The sequence below is a fragment of the Mesoplodon mirus genome (assembly GCF_964341445.2).
Source record: "Mesoplodon mirus genome assembly, chromosome: 13".
Lineage (NCBI taxonomy): Eukaryota > Metazoa > Chordata > Mammalia > Artiodactyla > Ziphiidae > Mesoplodon > Mesoplodon mirus.
The window spans coordinates 30,083,713-30,109,438 of NC_138989.1; the positions used below are offsets into that span (position 1 = coordinate 30,083,713).

Consider the following 25,726-nt stretch of genomic DNA (forward strand, 5'->3'; position numbering starts at 1 on the left):
ATCCCAAACTCCTAATTTATCCCCCCACCTTTCCGCTTTGGTGACCATATTAACTTTTCACATGAATGGGAGGAGTCAGCATCCATGACGATGGCTGTCCCATGTGGTGCTCGTCCTGGACAGCTGCTCTTTCCAACAATCTACACATATTCCCTCCATTAATTCAAGAGCCACCTTCAGAACCACTCCCCTTTTTACAGATGAGGAAACTGAGACAGCAAAGTTGAAAGCTCATCCAAGGTCACATGGAAGCCAGTGCTCAACCCCGGCCGTCTGATGCCAGAGCCTCAACCACAAAGCCTGTGAATCCTCTCCCCACCGCCCCTTCAGTTGTATCTTTATCCACAAACAAGGGGCAGGACCTCGTGGGCCTCTGGGCACCAGACCCTGAGGAGGACAATAGCTCTGTAGTCTTCCCGCTAAGAACCCATTTCTTTTTTTTTTTTTTTTCTTTTTGCGGTATGCGGGCCTCTCACTGTTGTGGCCTCTCCCGTTGCGGAGCACAGGCTCCGGATGCGCAGGCCCAGCGGCCATGGCTCACGGGCCCAGCCGCTCCGCGGCATATGGGATCCTCCCAGACCGGGGCACGAACCCGTATCCCCTGCATCGGCAGGCGGACTCTCAACCACTGCGCCACCAGGGAGGCCCAAGAACCCATTTCTTGAATCTAATAGTGAGGAAACAGCAAAGAAAGCCCAAATGAGCAATTTTAAAAAGTGGACGTGAGGAATGACTGTATCTTCAGAAGCCTCAGTGTCATAAAAGTCAGAGGCTGAGGAACTATTTCAGGGAAAAGGAGCCTAGAGGGACAGGACGACTAAACACCACACACGAGCCCAGCCTGGATCTTGCACTGAAGCGGAGATGCTGTAAATGACGCCGACAAAGTGTCCAATCAGCGCTCGACCTCCTGAGGTTGCCAACTGCACTGCACACCCGTGAGAGGAGAGCTTTCCCAGGAAACCACACGGAAGTGGGGAGGGATGGATCATACATGCTCCACGCCACATGCAACCTAGGCTCGGCTGGTTCAGAGGAAATAAAACGTGGGTGCATGTGTGCATGGGTATATATGCACTCATGTGAATGTGTACGTGTGTGTACATGTGTGCCACACGCTGGCAGTGCGTGCATGTGCATGTGTGCATATAAAATGTGTATCTGTGTGTGGAGAGAGCGAGCACAAAGGCTGAAGCAAGTGAGGCAAAATGTTAGCGACTGACGCATCTGCCTAAAGGGTATATGAGTGGTTTTTGTCCACAATAATTTCAAAAATTGTTTCCAGATCAAAAGTGAATTATTTTAATAATTTTGTTAATTGGCTTACAAAGACACACGTTCATTTTAACAGTATTAATATATATTTACACTAAGTATTATGTTAATTATACATATTTGATACTCAGCTCAGCATTAAAGAAGCTGTTAGTAAGTTGTCTCAGGAGTGGGATATCGGAATTCTACTATAGGCTTTTCCATAATTTTTAAGCTTCTATAATCAATTAGTGTTACCTTCATATTCAGAGAAAAAGAAATCAAAAAACAAAAGTGCATCACATATAATTCTCACCGGCTGCTAACCTGTAAGAACAGCCTCCTTTAAATTTTTAAGATATTTTTACATTTTCTAACTCAAGATCATCCATTTCCACTAAGCAGCCGTTAGAAACTTCTACACTCTTGGTGTATCTTTCTGATACGTGACTAAAGGGCAGAGTATAAATGCAATTTTAATATGTTTATTATGTTCCCAAAACTACGCTGGGTTCTTTAAAATGCCCTACAGTCCTCACCACACCCCCTCCCTGGCTTACAGAGGAGCGTGACCAGCAGGCGTGCTGCTGGCAAGGGGGCCTTGCAGAGGCTCCACTGTGTGCCAGGGCAGAGCTGAGATCCGAATCCTGGCTCGTTCCTCCTCTGAAACCCACGCTGTGTCCTGCCGCCTCTACAGGTTCAGTGAAAGGTGTCTGCGTTTGGCCAGATACCGTTTCAGCTGCAGAACTGGCTCCTGACTTTATCATGTCAAGCCAATACCCACTCTCTGGATATTTCACTTGAATTCTTGACCCAAATAATCAGACAAGTCGCCCACCGTCCACCTCACTTGTAGGTGGACAGTACCTGCTTCCATCTAATAAGTGTCTGCTCTTCCAGCCACTTCGCACCCAGTGAAGCAGGCTTACGAGGGGAAAGCTGGGGCACAGGAACAGAAACGCCTGGGGTCGTAACTAGGGAAGTGACCAAGCCCAAACCATAACCTACGCCCTGTCAGCCCAGGCCCCAGGCTCGTAACCTCTTTGACAGGCTTCCTTCCCAAGCCACTCATGTTTCATACTTGAAACTATAATGCTAAACACCATTTATATAGCTAGTCATCTAAGTTAGCTGGTCGAAAGCCCAGCTATAAAGAGCCTGGACTGAAAAACACCTTAAATTCTGAAACCATATTGCGGCCACGCCCCAGCTTCTAGCCACTAATGCAGTGTGTAATAAGTGTGTAGTATTGTTCTTGACACCAAGATTTTCAAAAGCAGAAAACTGTTTAATACTCTCAGTATTGAGTACCTGAGACCAAAGCGAGCTCTGGTTTTTATTGAACGCCATTAGGCCACCTTCAGTTTCATCCCCCTCCTTCTCAAAGGCGCAGGGCACAGGGGAGGCCCACGCCTGGGACCCGGACTCGGCTCTACACAGTGGGCCCGGACAAGCCCGTTCCTCCCAGCTCTTCTCCTCTGTTAGAAAGTTTAAAAGTTTGTTCCGGAAAGGAGATTATATAAAGCACCTGACATACAATGGGTACCCCTGAAAGTAGCTTCCGTTGCTCCTCAAATTTTAAGGCTGCTTGACCATGGTTTGGACCGTCTGGGCCCAACCACCTGTTGACTAAGGTACAAGTGTGTTTAGGTATCTTTTGCTTCCTGAGAACAGGATTCCCCTGGATCCCACCATCCAGAACTAAATCCCAATCTGGTGTCATCTCACCCCAGCCCACGGCCACCAGTGCCTGGCTCAGCAAAGGAGTCAACGTCAGTAACATGTGATGAGGACCTAAGCCAGGTTCACAAGCTCAGGTGAATCTGGGAATTGCACAGGTAACTCAGAAGTAAAACAGAGTCTGCAATAGGAAGTCAATCTTCTTACGTGGGAACCAAATCTGTATCTTGAGGTTTTCCAAAGTACGAATCCCCAGTTTTTACGTAACATTTCTCTATTTCCAAAACATGGAAGAAAAACCACCTCCATCCAACACACACACGAACATGAGTCCGCAGCACGTGCACAAACACACAAACAGCAAGGATGTGCGGCCACGCGAGGGTTCCTCACATGAACGCGCGCACCCTTCGCCTCCCTCCCCTTAGACTGACTGACTGACCTTCCCTAGTTCTGTGCGCGTTATGTCCACACAGGCACACAGAGCAGGTGGCTTTTAGGGCAGCATTTGTCAACAAACCCCAACCCTGAGAGATGCAGCTTCAGCAGAAGTGGCGGGACCTTTGGGAGGTCTTGGTGTCACAATTTCCACGCTAGACTTGTCAGTGACAGAAAGCATTCCTACGATGGGTCCAAGCTGGAGAGCAGAGGAGAAAATGGTGTATTAGGTCACGGAACACGTGCAAGACATCCTGAGGGGATACTTGGGAGAGTGCGCGCTTCCCAGTAAGAACTTTCAGGTCAGGGGAGAACTAGAGAAATCATATTCTGAGTAAAGGACACGTTTACGTCACAGTTTAAAACATGCAAAACACTCTATATGCTGACCGTTACATACAAGTGGGGTAAAATCTTGATGCAAGGACGAGAATGGGCCACATACATTTCAGGTTAGTGGCCTGACAGAGGGAAATGTCATCAGGGAATGGTATAAAGGGGACGTCAGTTATTATCTTTGATGATTTACTTTTTAAAAGCAGCCGAGAAATCTAAGGCAAATAAGGAAAAATAAAACATCAAGGCTGAAGAAAACTTCACCGTGAAAAAAATAAAATCCAAGGAGGGAGGAGACCCCATTCTGCAGGCACTACAGCTTACCTTACCCCCGCCACTGCGGGGTGAGGAACACACCAGCTTCTGCAATGTACTTTTTTAGAGTTAAGAGATCTAAGTATTGGATGGAAGGAAATATTTACATATTTAAACAGTGTGAACACTACCCGCTGGGAACATTTATAGCATTTACTGCCTCAACCAAATGCAGAGACGTTGTAAGACGTGTTAAAAACTCAGGAACGGCAGCTGCGTCCCTCGCATGGCCTCACCATGCAAACATTATAAAGATGAACACACAGATTTTGAGCACTTTATAAAGTTCACATCCAGAACCTAAGTATATATTCCAATGTACTTATCTCTCTGAAATTCCACCCACCTCTTGTCCGACAAAGGAACACTTTACCCAATTAAAAACTAAGGTTCTTATTAAGCCATTTCCTCATTACAGAACGTAGAATCTTGATAAGAAACTGATTTCTTAAAACATGTAAGGAAATTCCCCGGTTGACAAATTCCATGCGGGGAGCGGGGTGGGTCTCACAGTGTAAGAGCATTTTTCCCTTGAGAAGATGAGAATTCATTTAATTTGATAAATTAAACATGATCATTAAACTTTTACAAGAAATTCTGAATTTTATTTCAATAATTTCATAAAACTTAGTTGATGGCAAAGTACAGAACAGCGTCCAAAGAAATACTTTGCAACAAAGCTCTCCTTTGCTTCTCAAAAGTTTATCTTTGTTGGATTTTTCAAATTAGGTATTTCCCTAAATTTAAATCAAAGTAGCTTGATACACACCCTCATACATTTATCTATTACATATTGCACATTTAAGGATACACACTTTGGATGAAAATAGTACACAATGAAAAAGCAAGTTTGCCCCCAAAACTACATTAAACTCTTTATGTATCTCCTGACAAACCTCTACTTCTTGAAACATGGAATGTACTAAAATGAGTAATTCTTACTGCTCAGGAATGTAAATAGACAATTACTTGCAATTGCAACTCTCCATAACTTTTTGGAACTTAATTGTCAATAATTTCTCTCTCCCAAAAAAAGATCTAATATTTTTTCTCAAGGTCCTTAAGTGTGTACATTACCTGACATCCTTTGTTCTCTGTAGGATTACAAAGAGTATCAAGATTTTAGACCATGAATTATCAAAACCCACACACTTGCTTTAAATAATCATTAAATCTTTAAGGACCATATACAGAAAAGACTGAGGTCACACTCTGCTCTCCAGCCTTGAAGGTTACATAAACCAATGAGTTCCACAGCCCCCTTCTTTTACTATAACATTAATAAAAGTTGTTTAGTTATGCTCATACTGGTTTTATTTAAGAGCTGAGATTGCTAATGGCCAGTTATTTCTTCTCACTTCTTTGGTAGATAAAAGCAAGAAAAAAGTCTTAGAAAATCTAGGGCCGCAAGTTTCCACCAAGAAATGTTACAGTCGGCCCTCTGTTATCTGTGGGCTTCGCATCAGTGTATACAGGGGGGCTGACTGTACTCAGCCATTTTATACAAGGGACTGGGCATCCCTGGATCTTGGTTTCCACGGTGAATCTTGAAACCAATCCGCCCTTGGTTACAGAGGGACAACTGTACTGTCTTTACAGTGAATCAAAGGCATCACAAAAGGACCACACTAGAGACAGTACCTGATTTGGACAGGATAGAAAGCATCTCCTCTGCGTGGCAGATTACAGTGGTTAAGAGCCTGTTCTCTTATGACCAGACAATCGGGATCCAGAGCCTGTGCTGTTCCCTAAAGTTGTGTAAACCTGAGCATACCTAACTTCCCTAAACCTGTCTGCTCGTCCCCTACTAAGGAGATAAAAACAGTACCTATATCACAGGATCCGGGGGAAGATTATGACTTGACATAAAACACCTGGCACACTGGGATAAGCATCTTGAAGACCATTTCATGCTTTGAGAAACACACAATGGGTGAAATAAATTGCTTAGGTGGGCAATCACTTCGGGTGTCTGCTAGCAAAGTGGTAATTAAAGCTCAACCCCACATTTCTGAAATCATTTATTTTTGCACAGACAGCTCAGACCTATTTGGAAGCAAAAACCCTTTACTGGTGTTCTAGCAACGCTAACTTCACAAAGACAGTTCTTGCAATAAGCAACCCCTCAAGCTGATTCCCGCAACTTAATTTTTTAAAAAGATTAACATACAAAGAACTCTGAAAATGCCAGGTTCCTACATTACAGGACTTAAGTCTTACTTGAACCTACTTGGTATCTTGTCTTTTGGCATTTAAAAGCCTCTAAAGCAGTTGTCTTGGCTGCAGATTAAAATGACTGGAGCTTAAAAACAAATGACCGAGCTGGGTCTCCACCCCCGACCAATCTTCAGGCAGTATATCTGCAGGTACCGTCCAAGTGTCAGGATGCTTTCTGGAGCGCAACACACGTGTTAACACACGCTGTAGCTGCATACCACCACTAAAATCTAGCATAATGAATGGTTATCTTAGTAGTTCCCTGCCCCTTTTTTCAAGGTGGGTGTTACATATAGGAACAACTGGAAAACAAGAAACGCAGTTTTAAAACAAGAGAAATGTGGTAATAGGAGTGTACGCGTAATTAGAAAGGGAATTACCTGGCCAATAGAGCTTTACATCGTAAATAAAATGTTCATAACCTTACGGTCACAAACATGATCATAAAAATATTTTAGGATCATAAAAAGTACTTTTGCAGTCACTTATACTTGGTTTTCAATAAACCAGAGAAAGCAGATTAAAATTTTTAAAAAAGATACAAGGTTGTATGTAATTTATGATTATGCTTAAAGAGCACCAGTATTATAAGGAAATAAATGTTCATAGAAACCGATGCAGAGTTTAGCATTTATTTTTTATAAACTGTTTTCTGAATTCCCTAGGATGCACACATCATTATTTCTACAAGCAGAAATGTAGGAAGCTAGAACTTTCTTTCCCTTCAAGGATGATGTTCAAACATCTCTGCACCAGTTCCTACAGGGTGGGCATTCCCAAGAGGCCACTGTTCCTGCATAGAACTCTCCAGAAGCACGGCTTCTACCAAGGTGGGATCTCAAGTGTGGAACTGAAGCAGGTGTCCCCATGTCCTACCAAAAAGCCCTTAACTTCCAGGTCACTAAGAAAAGACTACCCGCCAGCGGAACCCGGGTCCCAGTGAATGGCTGTTATTACCTGATAGAACATAAATACACACACCACCATAGTCTTCTGTGGAAATCAAATTCTTTTTTGTTGCTTTTCAGAAAGGAAAATGACACTTCACCACATTTTTAAACAGTTTATTTATTCACACAATAGTTTATTTTCCTTTGAAAGCTAGAATATGAAGATCATTTATTCACCTTATTTTGTTGTTTTTCCATTATCGTAAAACTGGTCTTTCCCTAATTCTCATAAAGGTGGATTTTAAAAAATCTATGCACATACCAAAATCACTGAAAGGAATGTGCAAAGCTCTGGGAAAACTAGTACTTGAATGTTTTCAAACTGGCAGAAGATTAAAATTGGGGGATATACCCTATAAGGAACTATATTTCTTATCTTATTGATAAAGGCTGTTTTCAAAGTGGCATATTTTAAACTAAGATAACTGAAGGAGAAATTAAGAATATTATTTTTCTCTGACGAGAACCTCCGAATTTGATACATATTTTTTCCAAGTGTCATTTCTTCTTCTTTTTTAAGGTAACATACTGCAGACTCAGAATACAATTCTTAAACTTGTCTCTTGTAAATACAAGAATGGGCAAAATTAAGGTACATTAGTTATAGAAAGAATGAAGGAAGGTAGTGCATTTAGTGTCAGATAAGAACTTAAAGGCCTTATAGTTACTTGGTTGTGGCTTCAGAGATGGCAACAGTGTATTTCCCTCATGCTGACATTCACAAGTAAGCAGGCAGACAAAGCAAAACTTTCTTAACATGTAAGTGTAAGGAATGAAGACGAACAGTTTAATCTACATATTACCAGTCAATTAATACAGTTGGACTCTGTCGGTAGTAAAATAATTTGATATTTCATACAGCAGTTAAGAGTCTCCTGAACAGTCGGAGCAGGTCCTGCTACATAAAGCAGTAAAGAAGCCCATGTGTACTTTATTTTGCAGACAACACCCAGACTACATTCTAGCTCAAGACCAACCACTGCATTATGCATCTTGTGAAATGCCTACCTAAAAATGCATTTATTTATTACCAATTGGGAGGGGGGATTTCTAGCCTAAACACTGAAACCAGACAGGTGCATGAAACTATTCCACAGCTGCCTGTGGTACAGTCTTATGACAGGAAATCTCACACTCTGAGCATCTTACGTCCACTATTCAGTCGTATCAAATTGGGGTACATCTTTTTCTACAAAGTTACCAGAAATAGACACTGAGCTAGAGTCAGGAGAGCAGGTTTCAGGTCCAGCCCTGACTCTGCCCTTGTGAGACATGAGGAAAAGTTCTCTGAGCTCTCGCGAAGGCCTCAAATCCCTCAACTATAAAACAAAGAGGCTGAACAAAATGAACTCTAAGGAGCATTCCCATAAAACGGGCTTCTACTAAGTTTTTGAGAATTTAAATTGTTTAAAAACTGATAGCTATGAAATCTCAAGCCTGATGCTCATCACCGGTAATGTTGATTATAGAAAGAGACTGAAGCCAAGGAATTAGTGATTCTGCACGGACGGGACGGAAATGCAAGGCTTGCTGGCATGCTTTCCCAGGTAGCAGAGTGGGAAGGAGCTTTTACAGTGACTGCGCCAGGCGGCACCTGCAGCACGTGCGGGGAAGACGTGCCCTTGTGCTTAGTTACTCTTGCACTCAAGAGGTTTTCTAGAAGATAACATACAGCGCAACACCACAGTACACGGGCTCTGACGAGTTCAAAACATACTTGAAATGAAAATGCAACCAAAATACTTCAGAGCATCTCACTCCATTATAAAAGGTACACACAGACCTGGGGCCAACATACTTCACTGCACCATGTCAAGTCCCAGAGTCCAATTTCCCTTTCAAATATAAGTGCATCTTTCACAAAACCAACACCTATTTTCAAAAATCAAAATTCGCTTGTATTAGACTGTACTTAGTAGAAAAAGTGAATCTATTTTTTCTGGTTCCAAAATTTTCTATGCCAACACAGATGAACTAAATGAGACATAAGATTAAGTACAGGAAAGTACGCCAGGCCCTGTCATGCGTTTATAGTGCAAACACATTTCACGTGGTTGACGCAGAGAACTGCAAGGGATAAGGTCATTTTGCACAAAGGAGTTCCCAAGGTTTACTCAGTAATACTAAATTTCCATAATGGAAATTACTGTGCGTGTCAAACTGGATGGGGAAAAACCTACTTTTAACTATTATTATGAAATGTTATAAAATAAAAGGAATTCTTAGGCTGGTCAAAAAGCAGTGACTACAATCAAGGAGAATTAGTCTTTCTTGAGAAGACACTAAAAGAACCTATTAAGAATAGGATAAATTAAACACCATAGAGCCACAGGGCAGACATGTAAACTGACTGAAATTACAGCACTTTTAGACTCATGGTATTTGCTTGTTTTATATTATCTTGAGGACAAATGGATTATGATCTTCCAAAATTCCAAAAATGGCCTGAAATTTTATCAATTCCTTTCCTTAAAAGAATGAGGACTTTGAACCACAAATACTCTAATATCCGCAAGGGTTTCCATGAGATAAATTATGCGTTTTAAAACCCAGATCACCACACAGCACACTCCCTGGCATCCCGTCTAATGACACAACAAACACAAGCTATCGAGCAAGAATCTGTTAACAGTTTTATTATTTTTGTGTTAAATACCATGGGACAGGGTTGGAAGGATGAAAAACTCGGTCAACAACTGCCTCACAAGGGATAAGAAAAATTCTGCCATGATATTAGCAAAGGTAAAGGAGAAAATTTACACTGTAAGAGGCACCATTTCCCCACAGAATACCTCTTGGCATTTCCTGAATGAGTGGGATTAGCAATCTAAATAAATCATATTTCAAGAGGTAACAGCAACAGATAAAATTTAAAGGGATTATTAAAATAACATTTACAAGACTCTGAACAATTCTTGAACTCTTATTAAAACCACAAAGAAAGAACAATTCTTTATTTATGAATTTCATAAAGGACTGAATGTGCAATGACACCTGCTAGGGATGGTCTGGTGACATTCACGCTGCCTGGGAGCCCAACACTCTGCTCTTACTGTGTTTCTAACCGTGAGACTGTTACAGGCGAGGCCTATATGACGCTGTACACACAAAGAATGGTCACCGTGGGCCACACTACCAGTGAGATGGTAGGTAAACAAATCTTTTTCTGGTCAAGAGAAAAAAAAAGAAATAGCACTCTGCATGCTTCACTCTACAAGATGAATTTCCCTAGAAAGAATCCAATGAAAATGGCTGCAATTACAACAAGAAGTGAAGGAAGAGGACTGGTGACATTATCTCTGAAGGATGCAGCTGAGGTGGATCCAGGTTTATCCGAATGTGCTACCTTTCTGAGCCTTAAGCCTTCATCCTAGAAAAAAATATATGCACAAAAAGAGGTTTTAAAAACAAATATTCATAAGACTAGTGAGCTACAAATATACAGACAGAAAGCAGGTCAGTATGCATGCGACTGGAGGCAAGAGCAGGGACGAGCTGCTACCCAGCCTAAGGAAACTTTCTAGGGTGATACAAACAGTCTAAAACCTGATTCCAGTGATGGCTGCACATTCCGTAAATTTACTAAAAAAAATCACTGAATTGTACACTCCCAACAGGTGTCTTCATGGAATGTAAAGTATACCTCAATAATGCTGATTTTAAAAACTAGAGCCAAGAAATATACTTCAAAAAACTGAATTATCAGGGCTTCCCTGGTGGCGCAGTGGTTAAGAGTCCGCCTGCCGATGCAGGGGACACGGGTTCGCGCCCCGGTCCGGGAGGATCCCACATGCCACGGAGCGGCTGGGACCGTGAGCCATGGCCGCTGAGCCTGCGTGTCCGGAGCCTGTGCTCCGCAACGGGAGAGGCCACAACAGTGAGAGGCCCGCATACAACAACAAAAAAAACAAGTATCAGTTACGGTTGTATTTACACGGAAGGAAAAATCCCACTAAAATTAATACAATTAAAGAAGAATCCTACGCGCGCACTTTCCCCAAGGTGGCCGACAGCATCTTCACGCTGGGCTCCATCAGCCAAAGACCACCAGAAACAAAGTTACGTCATTAGTCTGACCCGCCGCAAGCAGGGCCCTACACAGCAGAGCGCAGGGAAGAGATAGGACTCTACAGGATTGGGGAGGGAGAGTGCAGGATGGAATTTAAACGCAGCATTTCAATGTGCTCAAAGCAAAGCAGGAGGTCTTTGTGTAAAAGGGTCAGCACCAGAGTCTGCACTGTAGAGGAGAGACAGAATCATTTCCTTGAAAACTACAAATACAACAGGAGTGGGATGCTGTAGGGAGAGCCCTGCACCTGAGGGTCTGCACCTGGACCAGAAAGGGAGGCCGCTTCTCTGCCATCACAGTGACTCCCATCCTCCAGACCAGGTGGCTGCTCCGTGCTGACTGACACAGCCTCACCCAGCGAAGTTTCTGACAGTCAGTCTATGACTTTAGGGGACCAGGTTTCTCAGTAGCAGGACAGCAGTCACTCTAAGCAGGAGGTTGTTATATGACACTTACCAGCTGCAGAATGACCTTGGGGAAAATACTGACACCGGTTTACCTAGGCAGCTGGCTTTACCTGGTCCATCATCCCAACCAGATGAATACGGGGCGGGCTTTCACCTCCTCAGCACAAGCTCCTTTTTACTTTCTCACACTGATTCATTCCTCTAGTGTGTTCACTAATAACACCCAGTGGAAGAGTGCACCTGATGTCATGCTGTTTTATTTGCATGTCTGGATTTTCTGAGGGTTTGCGGGTTTGGGTCTTCTTCTGATTAGTCCCGTGTGGACAGAACAATGATGCTCAGTCCCGGCAAGAACTTTAAAAGCTACTCCAGGTGATTCTGCCTCACGGGGTCTCGGGAGGGCCTGAACATGTGTGTTTAAGAGCTCACGGCAGATTCCGATGCACAGGCTGGATGAAGAAGGCCAGGGCTGCGGAACATAACGGGCAGTGATGAGACCCCTCAAGGAAGTCAACCTGGCAACCAGCGATGATGGGCCTTAGTGTGAACTGTTAAAGGTCCAGAAGTTGACTCTGTAAACCAGTGGTCTTCAAGGTTCTTTTGTTTTCTCTTTTAAACAGCAGAACGCTTTTTCAAATAACATCTACAGAACGTTAGTCCATAAAGAGTTGGGACCGGGAATCAATCTTATCACCTATCTCCCCAGCCCGGCCCGACCCAGGCACTTCTCCCTCCCAGCCAGGCGACGGGCCGTGGCTCTCGGTACACTGAGGAGTACATCTTCTATCACGTACAGGACTGAGGAAGTCATGGCACATAAAGGAAAAGTAACAAAAAACAGCACCCTTAAAACTCCACAGGGCGTGGGTGTGGGTGTAACATGAGACCACCTCTCCACTCTCCAGACAGGCGCTGGGGGCAGGGGCCTCTGCGGCGGGGCTGTGGAACAGGAAGAAATAGCCAGAAAAGCCGTCTCAGCACACATCAAGCCAAGACATAGTGCCTTTGATTCAGAGTGTAGTTTCCACAGGCTATGAAATAATCAGATGTAGATTACATCCCACAATTTAGCTTATTTACTTTAAGTACATTTTAGTATCAATACTATCTACTTTGACGTGAAAAGCTTCAAACAAAGCCTCAAAAAGCAACTTAAAGGTCTTCAGGTCTTGAAATATTAGTAAACTCCACACTATCCCACAGCCCACTGTTCACTCACTCAAATGTGAATGAACACTGTGCACGTGTGCTGTGAACGCAGAGGCGGTGAACACAGCCCTGCCTCCGAGACACCCCAGCCCGCTGGAGGGAGACGGACAAATGGGAGCCGGAAGAGGTAAGCGGTAGCCTGGAAACAGAGGAGGCAGCATTCCAAGACTGTTTCTCTTTTCTTTTCAGGGGGAAGAGAGTCCCAGAAAAGGTCATACTGACAAGGTGAAGAGAACCGAGCACCATGAGACGTGTGTGCGTGTGTGCATGCCACGTGGGCAGGGACAGGGCGCCGGGCCGCCCTCGGAGGGAAGTGCTCCTGCTACAGCAGAGGAGGCTCCTCCAGGACCCCCAGCCCAGTGCTGACCGACACGACCCGGAGAGGCACTTCCAATGGGTGCCCTACACGGAGTTTTAAATTTTCTAGCAGCACATTTAAAAAGGTACAGAAAATTGGCAAAATTTTAATGATATACTTTATTCAATCCAATATAACCAAAATATTATTTCAACATGTAACAATACGAAAAAAAGAGTTTTTTGGTTATTTTTGGCACTGTGTCACTCCCAGCACATCTTAATTCCAACTAAGCACAGTTCAAGCACCCTGGACAACGGGTGCCAGTCTGCAGACAGCACTGCTGCAGCAGGTGACAGGACCAGGGCCCAGAACGCGAAGGCTGCGCAAGCGAGAGAGGAAGCCAGCAGGGCCACGACCAGACCCCAAGAGCCAGGCCAGCTGCTGGGAAGGGAGCACGGGACAGAAGAAGCCACCGCCAAAGTGTAAGAAGAGGCTGGCGGGGAACCAAGGCCAGGACAGAAGCAAATTGGGGAAAAGGAAAAAGAACTGAAAAAGGGTAAATGTAAAAGCTGACAGACAAAATGGCCCAACAACGTTCACCTCCCCGCTGCCTTCACTGCAATCAAGTTCCTTTCCCAGGAGCGAGCACTTACTCTCAGGTGTCGGTTTTCTTCCGATAGCTTCATCATCTCTCCCTGGAGCCTCTTGCACTCTTCCATGAGCTTCCTCGTCTCAGTATCATTGAGGGAAACACTGTGTGGCTTTGGCACGGGCCCGTCCTGCTTCGCAGCGTTCAGGGGAACGGCTTTGCTGGGTTCCATGTCGTTCTGCAGCACAAAGACAGCGGGCGGGGCGTTTTTCAACTAACTCTCCTTACAGGTTTTTAAACGACTTACACTCCAAACATCCATCTCCAAGAAATTATTTACATGCAAAGTTTTGACCGTTTTCAATTTCATTATTTAAAAGATTTTTAAATACCCAATGCCTGGTCATCTGTGAACAACTGCACAGGACGACAGCAGTAAACACCAGCAGTCAGCAAGGTCGAAGCACGCGAACCACCCCTCCTCTGCGCCCGCCACCCTGTGCACTTACCTCCACCAGAGCACTGAGCGCACGGCACAACGCTGTACTTTTGGTGCTCTTTCCTACAATGCTTCAAAGCCCGGGTAAAGCAAGAGCCATTCCTCTTTGCATTTACCCCTAAACCCAGCACTGTGGCCAACAGTAGTTACTCAATAAGTATGCTGAGTGACGCCAACCAAACTCCAAACATGAAGTTCATTTTCAGTGCTCTTCAAATGGGGTTCTGGAGGGAAGGGGGGATGTTATTGCAAACACGCAATGAAATCAGGAGACTACCTAAGAAAAACATTTGAAAGAAAACCTAACTTCTATTCATGGGAAAAAAGAACTGAAGGATATGAGCACCGAAGGGGAGATGATGAACACAAACATGTATCATAGGGAAAAAAAGAGGGGAGGGAGTCCACTTCACGACTTTAAACTCAAATACAAACGATCCCTTCAAATCATTAGTAACACTACCTGCTTTAACTCATGAAACTCAACATGGAACCACAGTGGTACTCAGGCACCTTTAAAATTGTGAGCCCCCAAATCTTAACTCCTGCCAGCACTCACCCATTGGAACTAGTGGCTAAGGCGTGGAGAGAAAGGCACAGGGAAGGGCCTAAGCGTCCCTGAGCCTCAACTCAACACCCATCCACCGGAATCTCATCTCTGCCTTCACAAGCTCCCTAATAGGACTAGCACAATTCTTGTCTTTAATTAGAATTTTACTTGCTAAAAATTTAACTTTTCAAAAAGAAAGGTATAAATCGCTTTATTCAGATATAAACTTCTAACAAGAACATTTCCAAAATCAACTTTATGGCATTTTCCACAGCACTCATCAGGAAGATTTAATTATAGGTCACACACCTACCACAGCATCCCAGCTCCTGAATTTACTTTCAGTATAAACAGGGACAAAACTAGTATTTCGTATGAAGGGGCTGTGATTTGATCGCCATTGTCTAAATCCATGTAAAAATTAGTAGTACTGTACCGAGGTTCCAGTCATCATCCAGATTTTCCCACTTCTCTTCAGAAGCGTCCCCGCCGTGACGGGTTCTAGGAAGCCTGCTTCACCATCCGGCTCTGTGCTTCCTGTGCGAGCCTCTTGCTCTCCACTCTGTCCTCCCTGTCCCAACCAATCTCATCGTACTGTTACAAATCCCGTTTCAGATGTTTTTGCTCTCCACCAATTTCTTTTCCTATTCTTTTCCTTAACAGTAATTAGAATTCATTTCAAAATGACTTCTCAAGTGTGCACTTTCCAACCTAGAACTAGTCCAGCTTCTGGGAACCAGAATGGCACATGGCCTTCCTCTGTGAAGACGAACAGTCAACATGGCAACTCAGCAATCTTTAGGTTTGGGGGAAAATATCACTCATACCAGAAAATTGACTAAGAAATTATGAGGAGATACAAAAGGCCAAAAAGTGAAGACAAAAAAAATTAGAATGAGGAATCATCAAACTCTTCACAATTGGCTTTTTAAACAAATTCTTGAAATTCCAGAAAATTGAGAATTACGAGAGGGAGAAAGGGAATTTCCTCCCATTCTCTCATCAACCTAAAATAACTATTATTTATATATTCTCTTCCAATATTCTCTTTCATATGCATATTTTATAAAATCAGCATACATGATTTTAATCTTTATTCATTTATATGTACATCTTTTAATTATCATTTTAAATGACACAATGTCATTAAATATTCTATTCTGTGCCTTACCAAAATTACTTCAACATTTCACTCTTGTTAGACATTTGATGGGTAGCTTCCCACTCTGGGATTTTAATTAACGTGTCAATCAATATCTTCTCATGGTGGCAGAATTAGATTTCTCTTTTTATTGAAAAATTTCCTTAATGTTGATATATTGCTTTTACAAGAAAAAGGAGAAGAAATGTCATAACCAATCTGTGGAGCATAAATGTTAAGACGAGAGTGCAAACGATAACAGTGAAGCCTAAACACTTGTCCAAAGTAAGCCAAGCAAGTCACAAAACAGTCACACTGAGTAAACCCACTTACCCCATGTGCTCACGACCATTTAGGCCCCTACAAACCCGGCAACATACAGAGCAGAGGCAAAAAAATCTAATTTATTGATTAATTAATTAATTAAAGTAGAAGCATGTATAAGCTAACTGGGCGGTGGTTAAAGGGGGTGGGGTGGGGGGAGAGTCACAAGTGTGGAGACAAGCTGGGGAGCCTGGTGGGAACACTAAGGCTGCTGAGACAGCTACAGGCTTCCCTTCAGGAGCGCCACGGTGAGGTGTGGCTCCAGGAAAACAGCGTGTTCCTTGAGAGCTGCTTCAGACTCGTCCCGAAAGAGGAGACTGGCTGTTCTGAGAACCATGGAACAAGCAAACTGGAGGGACTTGACACGCTCTGACTCTGAGACAGCTGAGGGGTGACACTGCACGCACATTATAGCTAACACTGCAACTCAGAACAGACTCGACGGTCAGGCCATGGTATCGAGATAAGAGAAAACACAGTATCTCGTACATTTTCCACTCTTTTATATTATTTAGCCTACCTACAGTAATCTCCCCCATCTATAAGTTGAATTTACTTCTGCACTTTTTTTTAAACAACCTTTAGAATTTCAGTTCCAATATTCTAAATTATTCCTTTTGGGGGTAATTAGAAAAAGCGAGGACTTTGGGACTGTTCAGAAAAGGAAATGTAAGTACAAGGCAAATTCGGTTTTTGCATTGAAGCCTTGGGAAGGACAAAGGAGCCAAAGAATGTAAACACGAGGCTACATTCTCGTGACTCCTGTTAAGAGTAAGGGATCAAGTGTATTGGCCAAGAGCCACAGCAGGAAACTGTCAGAAGGCCTGAGTAAGGCCTTAACTGGGAAGAGGTAGTATTTGAACAATAAAGTTACCAAAGATATATTTTCACTCTGAACAACCCACTTACTCTTTTTCTCTAGGATCATGATTCCCAGAAGTAAATAACTAAAATCACAAAATTTTAAAAGTATCAGACATTTAGATAAAGGATCAGGTTTTGTTTAAGCCTTAGTATACACATTCCCTGCAAAGCCAAATCAAAGTGTCAGCAGCCTGTTCAAACTGTGGGGTTCCCAGAGTTCCCAAGAAGCAGGAAATGAGAAAGGGAATCATACAGCATCCAGGACACCACCAGGAGGTCACTGTCATCTACTGATGTGCTGGCATTGTACTTGAGTGAATGTTGAGTGTACACACGCATGCATACACATACACACACACACACACACACACACACACACACACACACGGAGACATGAATAAATTCAAATATGACCTAAGATCTTTAAGGCTTCTGCCACAAATTCTCCTACCCTGGGGCACTGTAAATAACTAACAATGACAGTTAAAGAAGGGTTACTATTATTTGTACTGGATAAGAAAACATAAAGCAGTAATCTCATTCATCTTTTTTTTATATATAAACACAAATACTTGCCTGGAGAGTGATAGTCACCAGCTCCCACCTTTACTGCTACACCTGCTGGTCTGTTCACATTTTTTTAGAGGATGCTCCCCAAGTCTCAGTGACAGGGAAAATTATACCAATTTCATAATAATGTCCCCACTTACATTTGTCCTGCTCACTACTGAGATTTTATTAAGTGTGGTAATTTGTTGTTTTAGAACAGAATAGTTTGTATGCCTGGTTTTTAAGTGCTTGGGGTTCCACTGTAATTTTAAACATAGTTGACATCTGCAACTCCACTTCCTTCACAACACACTCACAATGAACACCTCGTACGTGCTGGGGGACCACATCCCCATAACCAGTGACACTGGCCGACTTGTCTTCTCTGTGAGCTCCCTGAAGCACACCTTCTGTCCCTCCTGTTTGGACACACCGAGTCCCCTGGGCTCATTCTTCGCGCTACAACTGGCGGGTGCTGCAACTGTGCTGTTGACGCTGCTCGGCGGAGCGACAGCCAGGGCCGGCCCCGGCGGAGCAACACCCCGAGGTGCAGGGGAAACACATTCTCGGATTCACACCGAGCTCTGACTTCTCCTGCGTGGGACTGGGAATGACTAACACAGAAATCATGAGGTTCTAAAACAATCACCTTATTCTATAAAGATGTGTTACGCCTCAGCAATAATAATAATAAATAATAGCTATGTTAAAGCAAAAAATACAACATTTCTCAACTTTTTCTATTAATTAGCTATAATCAACTTGCATTATGTTCACTAACTAAATGTAGAAACCTTATTAAACTTAAGCCAGCCTCACGCTGTCCTAGAATGAGTACCTTCTCTTAATTTTTGTTACTACTCAATACTTGTCAGTACCTGAAGAACGAGCACTTCATATTTTCTTACCTTTGCTAACACTCTAACTGAACAATGTTTAAGTTAAATGAATTTTTTCAAGGGTTCGAAAATTGCAATGATTTATAAACCTCTCCTGTATTCAACGACACCCCTCCCCAAACACACCCCCACACCCCCACTTACCCCCCAGGATCAAGAAACAAAGACACACAGAACATTCTAGTATTCCATTAGTATCTCCACAGTGCTCTTCCTATCTTCTCTAATTCCTTTAATACACATAAAAATAATACTATACAAAAAGGTTAGAGCAGACTCTGAAATAATACTTACTGAGGGCTTCCCTGGTGGCGCAGTGGTTAAGAATCCGCCTGCCAATGCAGGGGCACGGGTGCGATCCCTGGCCCGGGAAGATCCCACATGCCACAGAGCAACTAAGCCCATGCGCCACAACTACTGAGCCTGCACTCTAGAGCCCACAAGCCACAACTACTGAGCCCGCACGCCACAACTACTGAAGCCCGCACGCCTAGAGCCTGTGCTCTGCAACGAGAAGTCACAACAATGAGAAGCCTGTGCACCACAACGAAGAGTAGCCGCCGCTCGCCGCAACTAGAGAAAACCCACACACATCAACAAAGACCCAACACAACCAAAAATAAAAACAAACAAAAAAAGTACTTACTGATATCCAGGTCATTGTACATAACTAAGACAACTCCAACTTACTTAATAATGCACTGTCCCCAATCTGTTCTTTGTCTCAACAGAAAATAATGTATATTTCATTACAAAAACTCTTTATACATAGGACCCCTGAAATTCCCTATTCTTAACAGTTCTTCAGGCTTCATTATGACAAGTATTTTTCCCTAGGAAATATGTCATTAACAGATGTTAAATGGAGGGCATAAATGAAATGTAATAATTTTTTTAAATTTGGAAAATATCAAGTAGAGTTGGTGGCCTAAAATAAACCAAAAAAATTTTTTTATTTCAACATAAAGAACTGAAGAGGTTATAAAACATCATAACTAACAAGTTAATTAAAACCACACTCAATCCTAAAAAAAAACACAACCACTAACTGGACATTAGATTTCATAATATAGAGTTGATAATAACTAAAAGAGCTAATAATTCACAGAACTCCAGTTTGTAAAATATAAAGCAGTCAACACTCCAGTATCATCTGCGTCCAGCTATCAACAACCCAGGGAATGTGCTGAGCAGCTCTCAGTAGTAGCCCTGAACATAACTCATTTGAAGACTGTGGGCCATTACCTTACTGAAATGCATCCAGTCAAAGACCTGCTGTCCCCGAGTACTAGGGGGACCACACACATTAGTGCCTAAGGGCACTAATGCCTATTGTCCAGAAATAACTGTTAATAGTACCTCTTTTTATTCTAAAATAAAAGGGTTCTTGGACTCCTAGGTCATTCTATGTATGATCCAAATCAGAGAGCTATTTTCCAAAAAGAAGCCCGTATTCTAATGATGGTTCCAAATAAATTAGGACTGTTTTATCACAAAAATGATCTCTTTAAACCATAAAAATAAAAACATGGACTCAACCACCATACTTCTAAAGCTGGCACCTTTCTTATCCCACAAGAGACTAAAAACTTCAATCATTTTCTGAGTTATATATTCAGTATCAAGGTCCTAAAAAACCTAAAGAAATCAACAAAATAATAACACAGCCGTTTCCAACTGTCTTTAGAAACAGTAAATGCCCAAGAACTAACAGCGTACCTAAAAAGATCCAGATCCTCAAGCAGGTAAGGTATACTGACATAATGTACTTAACTGCCTGTCTACTTCTTCTGGGGACTCGGGAAGGCGGGTGAGGAGCTGCGGGCAGGGGTGAGAGTGGGATGGGGTACCTAACATAAGAAACACTGAATCAACGGCACGTTTTGCTACCTGCTACCTACACCAACTCTGAGAAGAAAGTATCAATAACCATGATAGCTATTGTGCTATCTAACTGCTTTGGATGCTAACCAAATTTTTCTAAGTTGATTACTAAAGATCATAAGTTCTGATGAGCAACTCTTTGGAGTAAATGTGTAACTGAACATGGGCTTCTCCACTGCTCTGAACACTAAGGCTGAACACAAAGTACATGTGCCATCTGGAGAGAGCTGTGTATTAGAGTTGTCACCAGCAACTTAGTTAAAAACTAAACTGAAGTTTGCTTAAATTAACGAACTTTTTAAAACATATTGACAAACAAACTAAAATAAATAAGGGGTCAAACCATGTCACTACAGGAATTTACTAACAGCAATCATGACTATATAAACTAAAAAATATATTTTGTACTCTACTTCTAAAAATACAGGCTACCAACAGTTCTCATATTTCTGTGAATCTTCCACATTTAGAAATGTGTTTTCCTTGAATAAGGGCGTTTCATCTTTAGTCAATTTGTGTAGTCAGGATTCAGCTTCATATGGCATCTTACCAACTTATCTGTAGTAAACTGACAAATTTTATCTAGGTTAAACACTACTCAATGATGCCCTAATTTCCTAACAGACAAAGTTCATACTAAACTGAAGACAGACATACAGAAAAAGGATATTAAGTAATTTTGTAACTGTATCTATGGATACTAGAAAGAAACCAGTATGTTAGAGATACTATGGTCTTTAAGCAGTTTCATCAACTTCATCTGTACACAATACTAAACCGGAAATGGCAAGATCCCATTAGGGTCTTACCAACAGGGTTTTATTACCACATGAATAAAGTATTAGAAAAGAGGTGTTTTATGTGTGCGCGTGTGTGTGTGTGTGTGTGTGTATAAAAGGTTTCATCTTTAATCATTATAACAAATACACAAAAACTTTATATATTTTATACTATTATAAACACTCCAGATTTGGTTACTCTGAGGTTTCACATTTTCTGTAAAGGATGCGATGCAACAGTAAGCTGATGACTTGACAGGAAGTCACTAATCAACAATTCGGACAGCACCAGGTCTGTACCAGGCTGCGCCCACTTCAGTGATCCCTCAGTAATGGGGATTTCTCGTAGAACCTGCAGTTCAGCAGCTCCACGAGAATGAGTTTACACAGGAATGGCGTTTCCAAAAGTGTATTTTACAGAACACCTGGCATTCTGTGGGAAGTTAATTACATTATATGAAACAAAAAAGAAATACTAGGTTAATCAGATTTTCTTTATTCAGAGCCTTTAATGTGCAAATATGCAGTGTGCTTATTTATAGCGTTTTTCCAAACTCATTTGACCACAGAGCCCTTCCAAACCAACACATTCTGGCAAACACCGCCTCATAAAAACACAGCTGTATTTCAGCCCTTCTTTTTAACATGCACATTAATCAATTAAGGCCACCTCTAGTATAGATACAAATATTTTTGCACATTTGAATTATATAAATCTGAAATACTGACATACTGAAATATTAAAAGTCTCATTTTATGTGCCAAACTTGAGATGTGAATTCAAACACTTAAAAATGTCCATCAAGAAGCATAACAGCAAAGCTAAGAAGCCATATGAGTTGCTATTCCAAGAGCACTGCAGCTGGTACACAAGAGGACCTGCCCATTCTTCTCAGTTAGTGTTGGATTTTACACAATTTCAATTATCCAAGAGCTTCAAGAACATAACCCAACCATTAAACACAATCACGACACCTCAAGAAATAAAAGGATGAGCATCATCTTATGTGATGCCAATTTCACCATTAAAATTTTACCATTAAAAGTGCCTTCAATGGACGTATATACACTACCGAGCGTGGGGTGGATGGCTGGTGGGGGGCGGCCGCATAGCACGGGGAGATCAGCTCGGTGCTTTGTGACCGCCTGGAGGGGTGGGAAAGGGGGGGTGGGGGGGAGACGCAGGAGGGAGGGGATGTGGAAACATGTATGTGTATGACTGATTAGATTTGTTGTAGGGCAAAAAATTAAAAAAAAAAAAAAAAAAAAAAAAAAAAAAAAAAAATAAAAGTGCCTTCAACTGACAATCAGGCCTCCACTAGAATCTTGGCCAAAAGAATGGTTTGATAGGAATTCTCACGAAACTAAAAATCACTGTCTTACTCCCAGTGCCCAGCTGTGGTCTCGAAATACCACCTCCCACTGAAAGGACCCAGGGCTTGAAGAAATGTCTAATCCCAGGTCTGAGCCTGGAAGTATCTTAGACATGAAGGAAATTACCAAAGACTACTAAAGTGAAAGGACTCAGGAGCTGACTACTAGCCAATCTGAGCACCAATATGATAACTGCAAGGGACTGAAACAGTAGTAAGTTTAAGTCCATGAGTCTGTAACAACACGGCAAAGAGGGAAGGGGAGGAAAGGAAGGAGGACGGAAAGCTGACTGTACATCATCAGAGGGACACTGTAACCAACTCATTTTTTGAAAGCCTATAACTTAAGAGAAAGCTTTAGAACTCCACCATTGAATGAATCAGCAAGTATCAGATGAGCTCCAGTTACTCTCTAACTAATACAATGAAGCAGTAATGACAAAGTCACCACTATGCAACCTTGAATGAATCAATGGACTTAAACTGTATTTACTCACTTCCGACTGTACTGACATTTGGGGCTGGAGGATCTCTGTTGTGGGGACAGTCCTGTGCATTGTAGTAAGTTAAGCAGCAGCCCTGGCCTCTACCCACTAGACGTCTGTAGACCCCTCTACGCTAGCTGTGACAACCAAAAATGTCTCCAGACATTGACAAATGTCCCCGGGGGGGGGGCAAACCATCCCTGGCTGGAACCACTCATCTACACACTGCACACCAACGGCTGCTAACTTCAAAACAAAAAAAAACAGACATTAGGTACCTCCCTGAGAGAACAGATAACCACCTACAAAGCAGTCTTGCCTCTCCCTCACCAGCAAAAATAAGCCTCAATTTAATCAAGTCTCTAGATCCAATGACAGGAAATACCAAAGACAGCAGAGAAGTTAAAAGATACCTGAAGGATGCAATCAGCAAAATATAGTCCGTGGGAAAGTCTACAGGACAAACTCGGTTTCTTTAATAAATAATTTACAAGAGAAAAACAGAGGGAATCTATAGATTAAGAGACTTAAGAAACATGTCATCCAATAGCAGTATGTGGACTTTATTTTGATTTCAAATCAAACAAACTGCAAAAAAAACAAATGTTTAGGGCTTCCCTGGTGGCACAGTGGTTGAGAGTCTGCCTGCCGACGCAGGGGACACGGGTTCGTGCCCAGGTCCGGGAAGACCCCACATGCTGCGGAGCGGCTGGGCCCGTGAGCCATGGCTGCTGAGCCCGCGCGTCCGGAGCCTGAGCTCCGCAACGGGAGAGGCCACAACAGTGAGAGGCCCGTGTACCGCAAAAAGCAAACAAACAAACAAACAAACGTTTAAATGACACTTGTGAGGCAAATGTGAATGCTGCCTGAATAGTCTGATATTAATGATATATTAAGCTTTCAAAGACTAATGATAGTATTGTCATTGCTCTTTTCTTCCTTTCCTTAAAGTCCTCATCTTTGAACGATATATACTGAAACAGTTACAGATGAAATTAATTATGTCTGAGATGTGCCTTAAAACAGTATGTGAGATAGGAAGTGGTGGGGTTTACATAAAATAAAATTAAGCATAAACTGGTCACTGTTAATAAAGCTGGCCTCAGGTTCACTGTACTGTCCACTTTTCTAGGTATTTAAAGTTTTTCAAAATAAACTGCTTCAAAAAATCGTTATCTTTAGCAAGTATTCCCTTTAATTTAATTGGTCAATAATAACTATACTGCAAGTCCAAGTAGTTCAATTAGTGCAAATACATTCTGCAGCCAGTGCATCCAGGCTCAGAATCGGATATTCTCTGGCATACTCTGAAATTACTGAACAGACTTTGGGTTACTAACAACCTGCTATGAAAAAAATTCCTGGACCAAACTACCTCTGCTCAAGCTCCAGGGTGTGTGGGAGGCTCTGGGATCTCCATGCAGTATTTGTTCAAGCCCCTTAGCAGATGCAAAGCCACTTTGTTGGATTACTATGGGCTATGCCTATGTGTTAGGTACACCTGCTACTCTCCTCTGTGAGGTAGTAAGATGGTTAGGCTCAACAAGCACAGTCATATAATTTCCATCAACTTCTGGTTTCGTGTCCAATCAGCAATATCAAATACTTGGCTTCCAGCCCTTTTCAGGCTATAATCTCAAATTGTCTGCTATCCAGAGCATAAGAGAAGCCCAGCTGAAAGATAGCTCTATGTTTATTAAATGACTGTAAAATTGGCATAAAACTCATAAAAGTGAGAAAATATCCAAACGTGTTTTTCAAGTAAGTCAACCCTTATTCCAATGAATTCTACTTCTTGGCATACATCTGAAGGACATGAAAATACTATGTTGAAGAGATATTTACATTCCCATGTTCATACAGCAGCATTATCTACAACTGCCAAGACAAGGAAACAACCTAAGTGTCCATCAAGAGATGAATGGAGGGCTTCCCTGGTGGTGCAGCGAATGAGAGTCCGCCTGCCGATGCAGGGGACACGGGTTCGTGCCCCGGTCCGGGAAGATCCCACATGCCGCGGAGCGGCTAGGCCCGTGAGCCATGGCCACTGAGCCTGCGCATCTGGAGCCTGTGCTCCGCAATGGGAGAGGCCACAACAGGGAGAGGCCTGCGTACCGCAAAAAAAAAAAAAAAAAAAAAAAAAAAAAAAGATGAATGGATAAAGAAGTTGTGGTATATATATACAGACTGGAATATATAGATACAATGGAATATTATTTCAGCCATTAAAAAAAGGAAATCCTGCCATTTGTGACAACATGGACGAAACTCTAAGGGCATTATGCTAGGTGAAATAAGTCAGAGAAAGACAAATACTGTATGAGCTCACTTATACATGGAATCTTAAAACAAAACAACAACAACAAAGCCCCAAACTTGTAGAAAGAGATCAGGTTTGTGGTTACCAGAAGCGGGGCACGGGGAGGAGGGACTGGATGAAGGGTGCCAGAAGGTACAAAACTGAAGATAAACAAGAACTGGGGATGTAATGTACCACATGGTGACTCTACCTAACACCACTGTTTGGTATACTGACAGTTGTTAAGTGAGCAGACCCTAAGAGTTCCCATCAGAGGGGGAAAAACTTTTTTTTTTTGGTAGCTATATGAGATGG

General features: G+C 42.4%; 1 protein-coding gene across 1 annotated transcript in view; it reads right to left on the reverse strand.

Moving 5' to 3' along the window:
- Positions 1–9,810: 9,810 nt before the first annotated feature.
- VAPA (VAMP associated protein A) overlaps positions 9,811–25,726 on the reverse strand; it is a 39,606-nt gene continuing 23,690 nt past the window's right edge. The window contains exons 5-6 of the mRNA XM_082640174.1: positions 13,830–14,003; positions 9,811–10,560 (exon numbers count right to left, since the gene is read on the reverse strand). Of these exons, the coding sequence (XP_082496300.1) occupies positions 10,402–10,560; positions 13,830–14,003 (333 nt within the window). The 3' untranslated portion in view covers positions 9,811–10,401. The remainder of the gene's footprint in view (positions 10,561–13,829; positions 14,004–25,726) is intronic.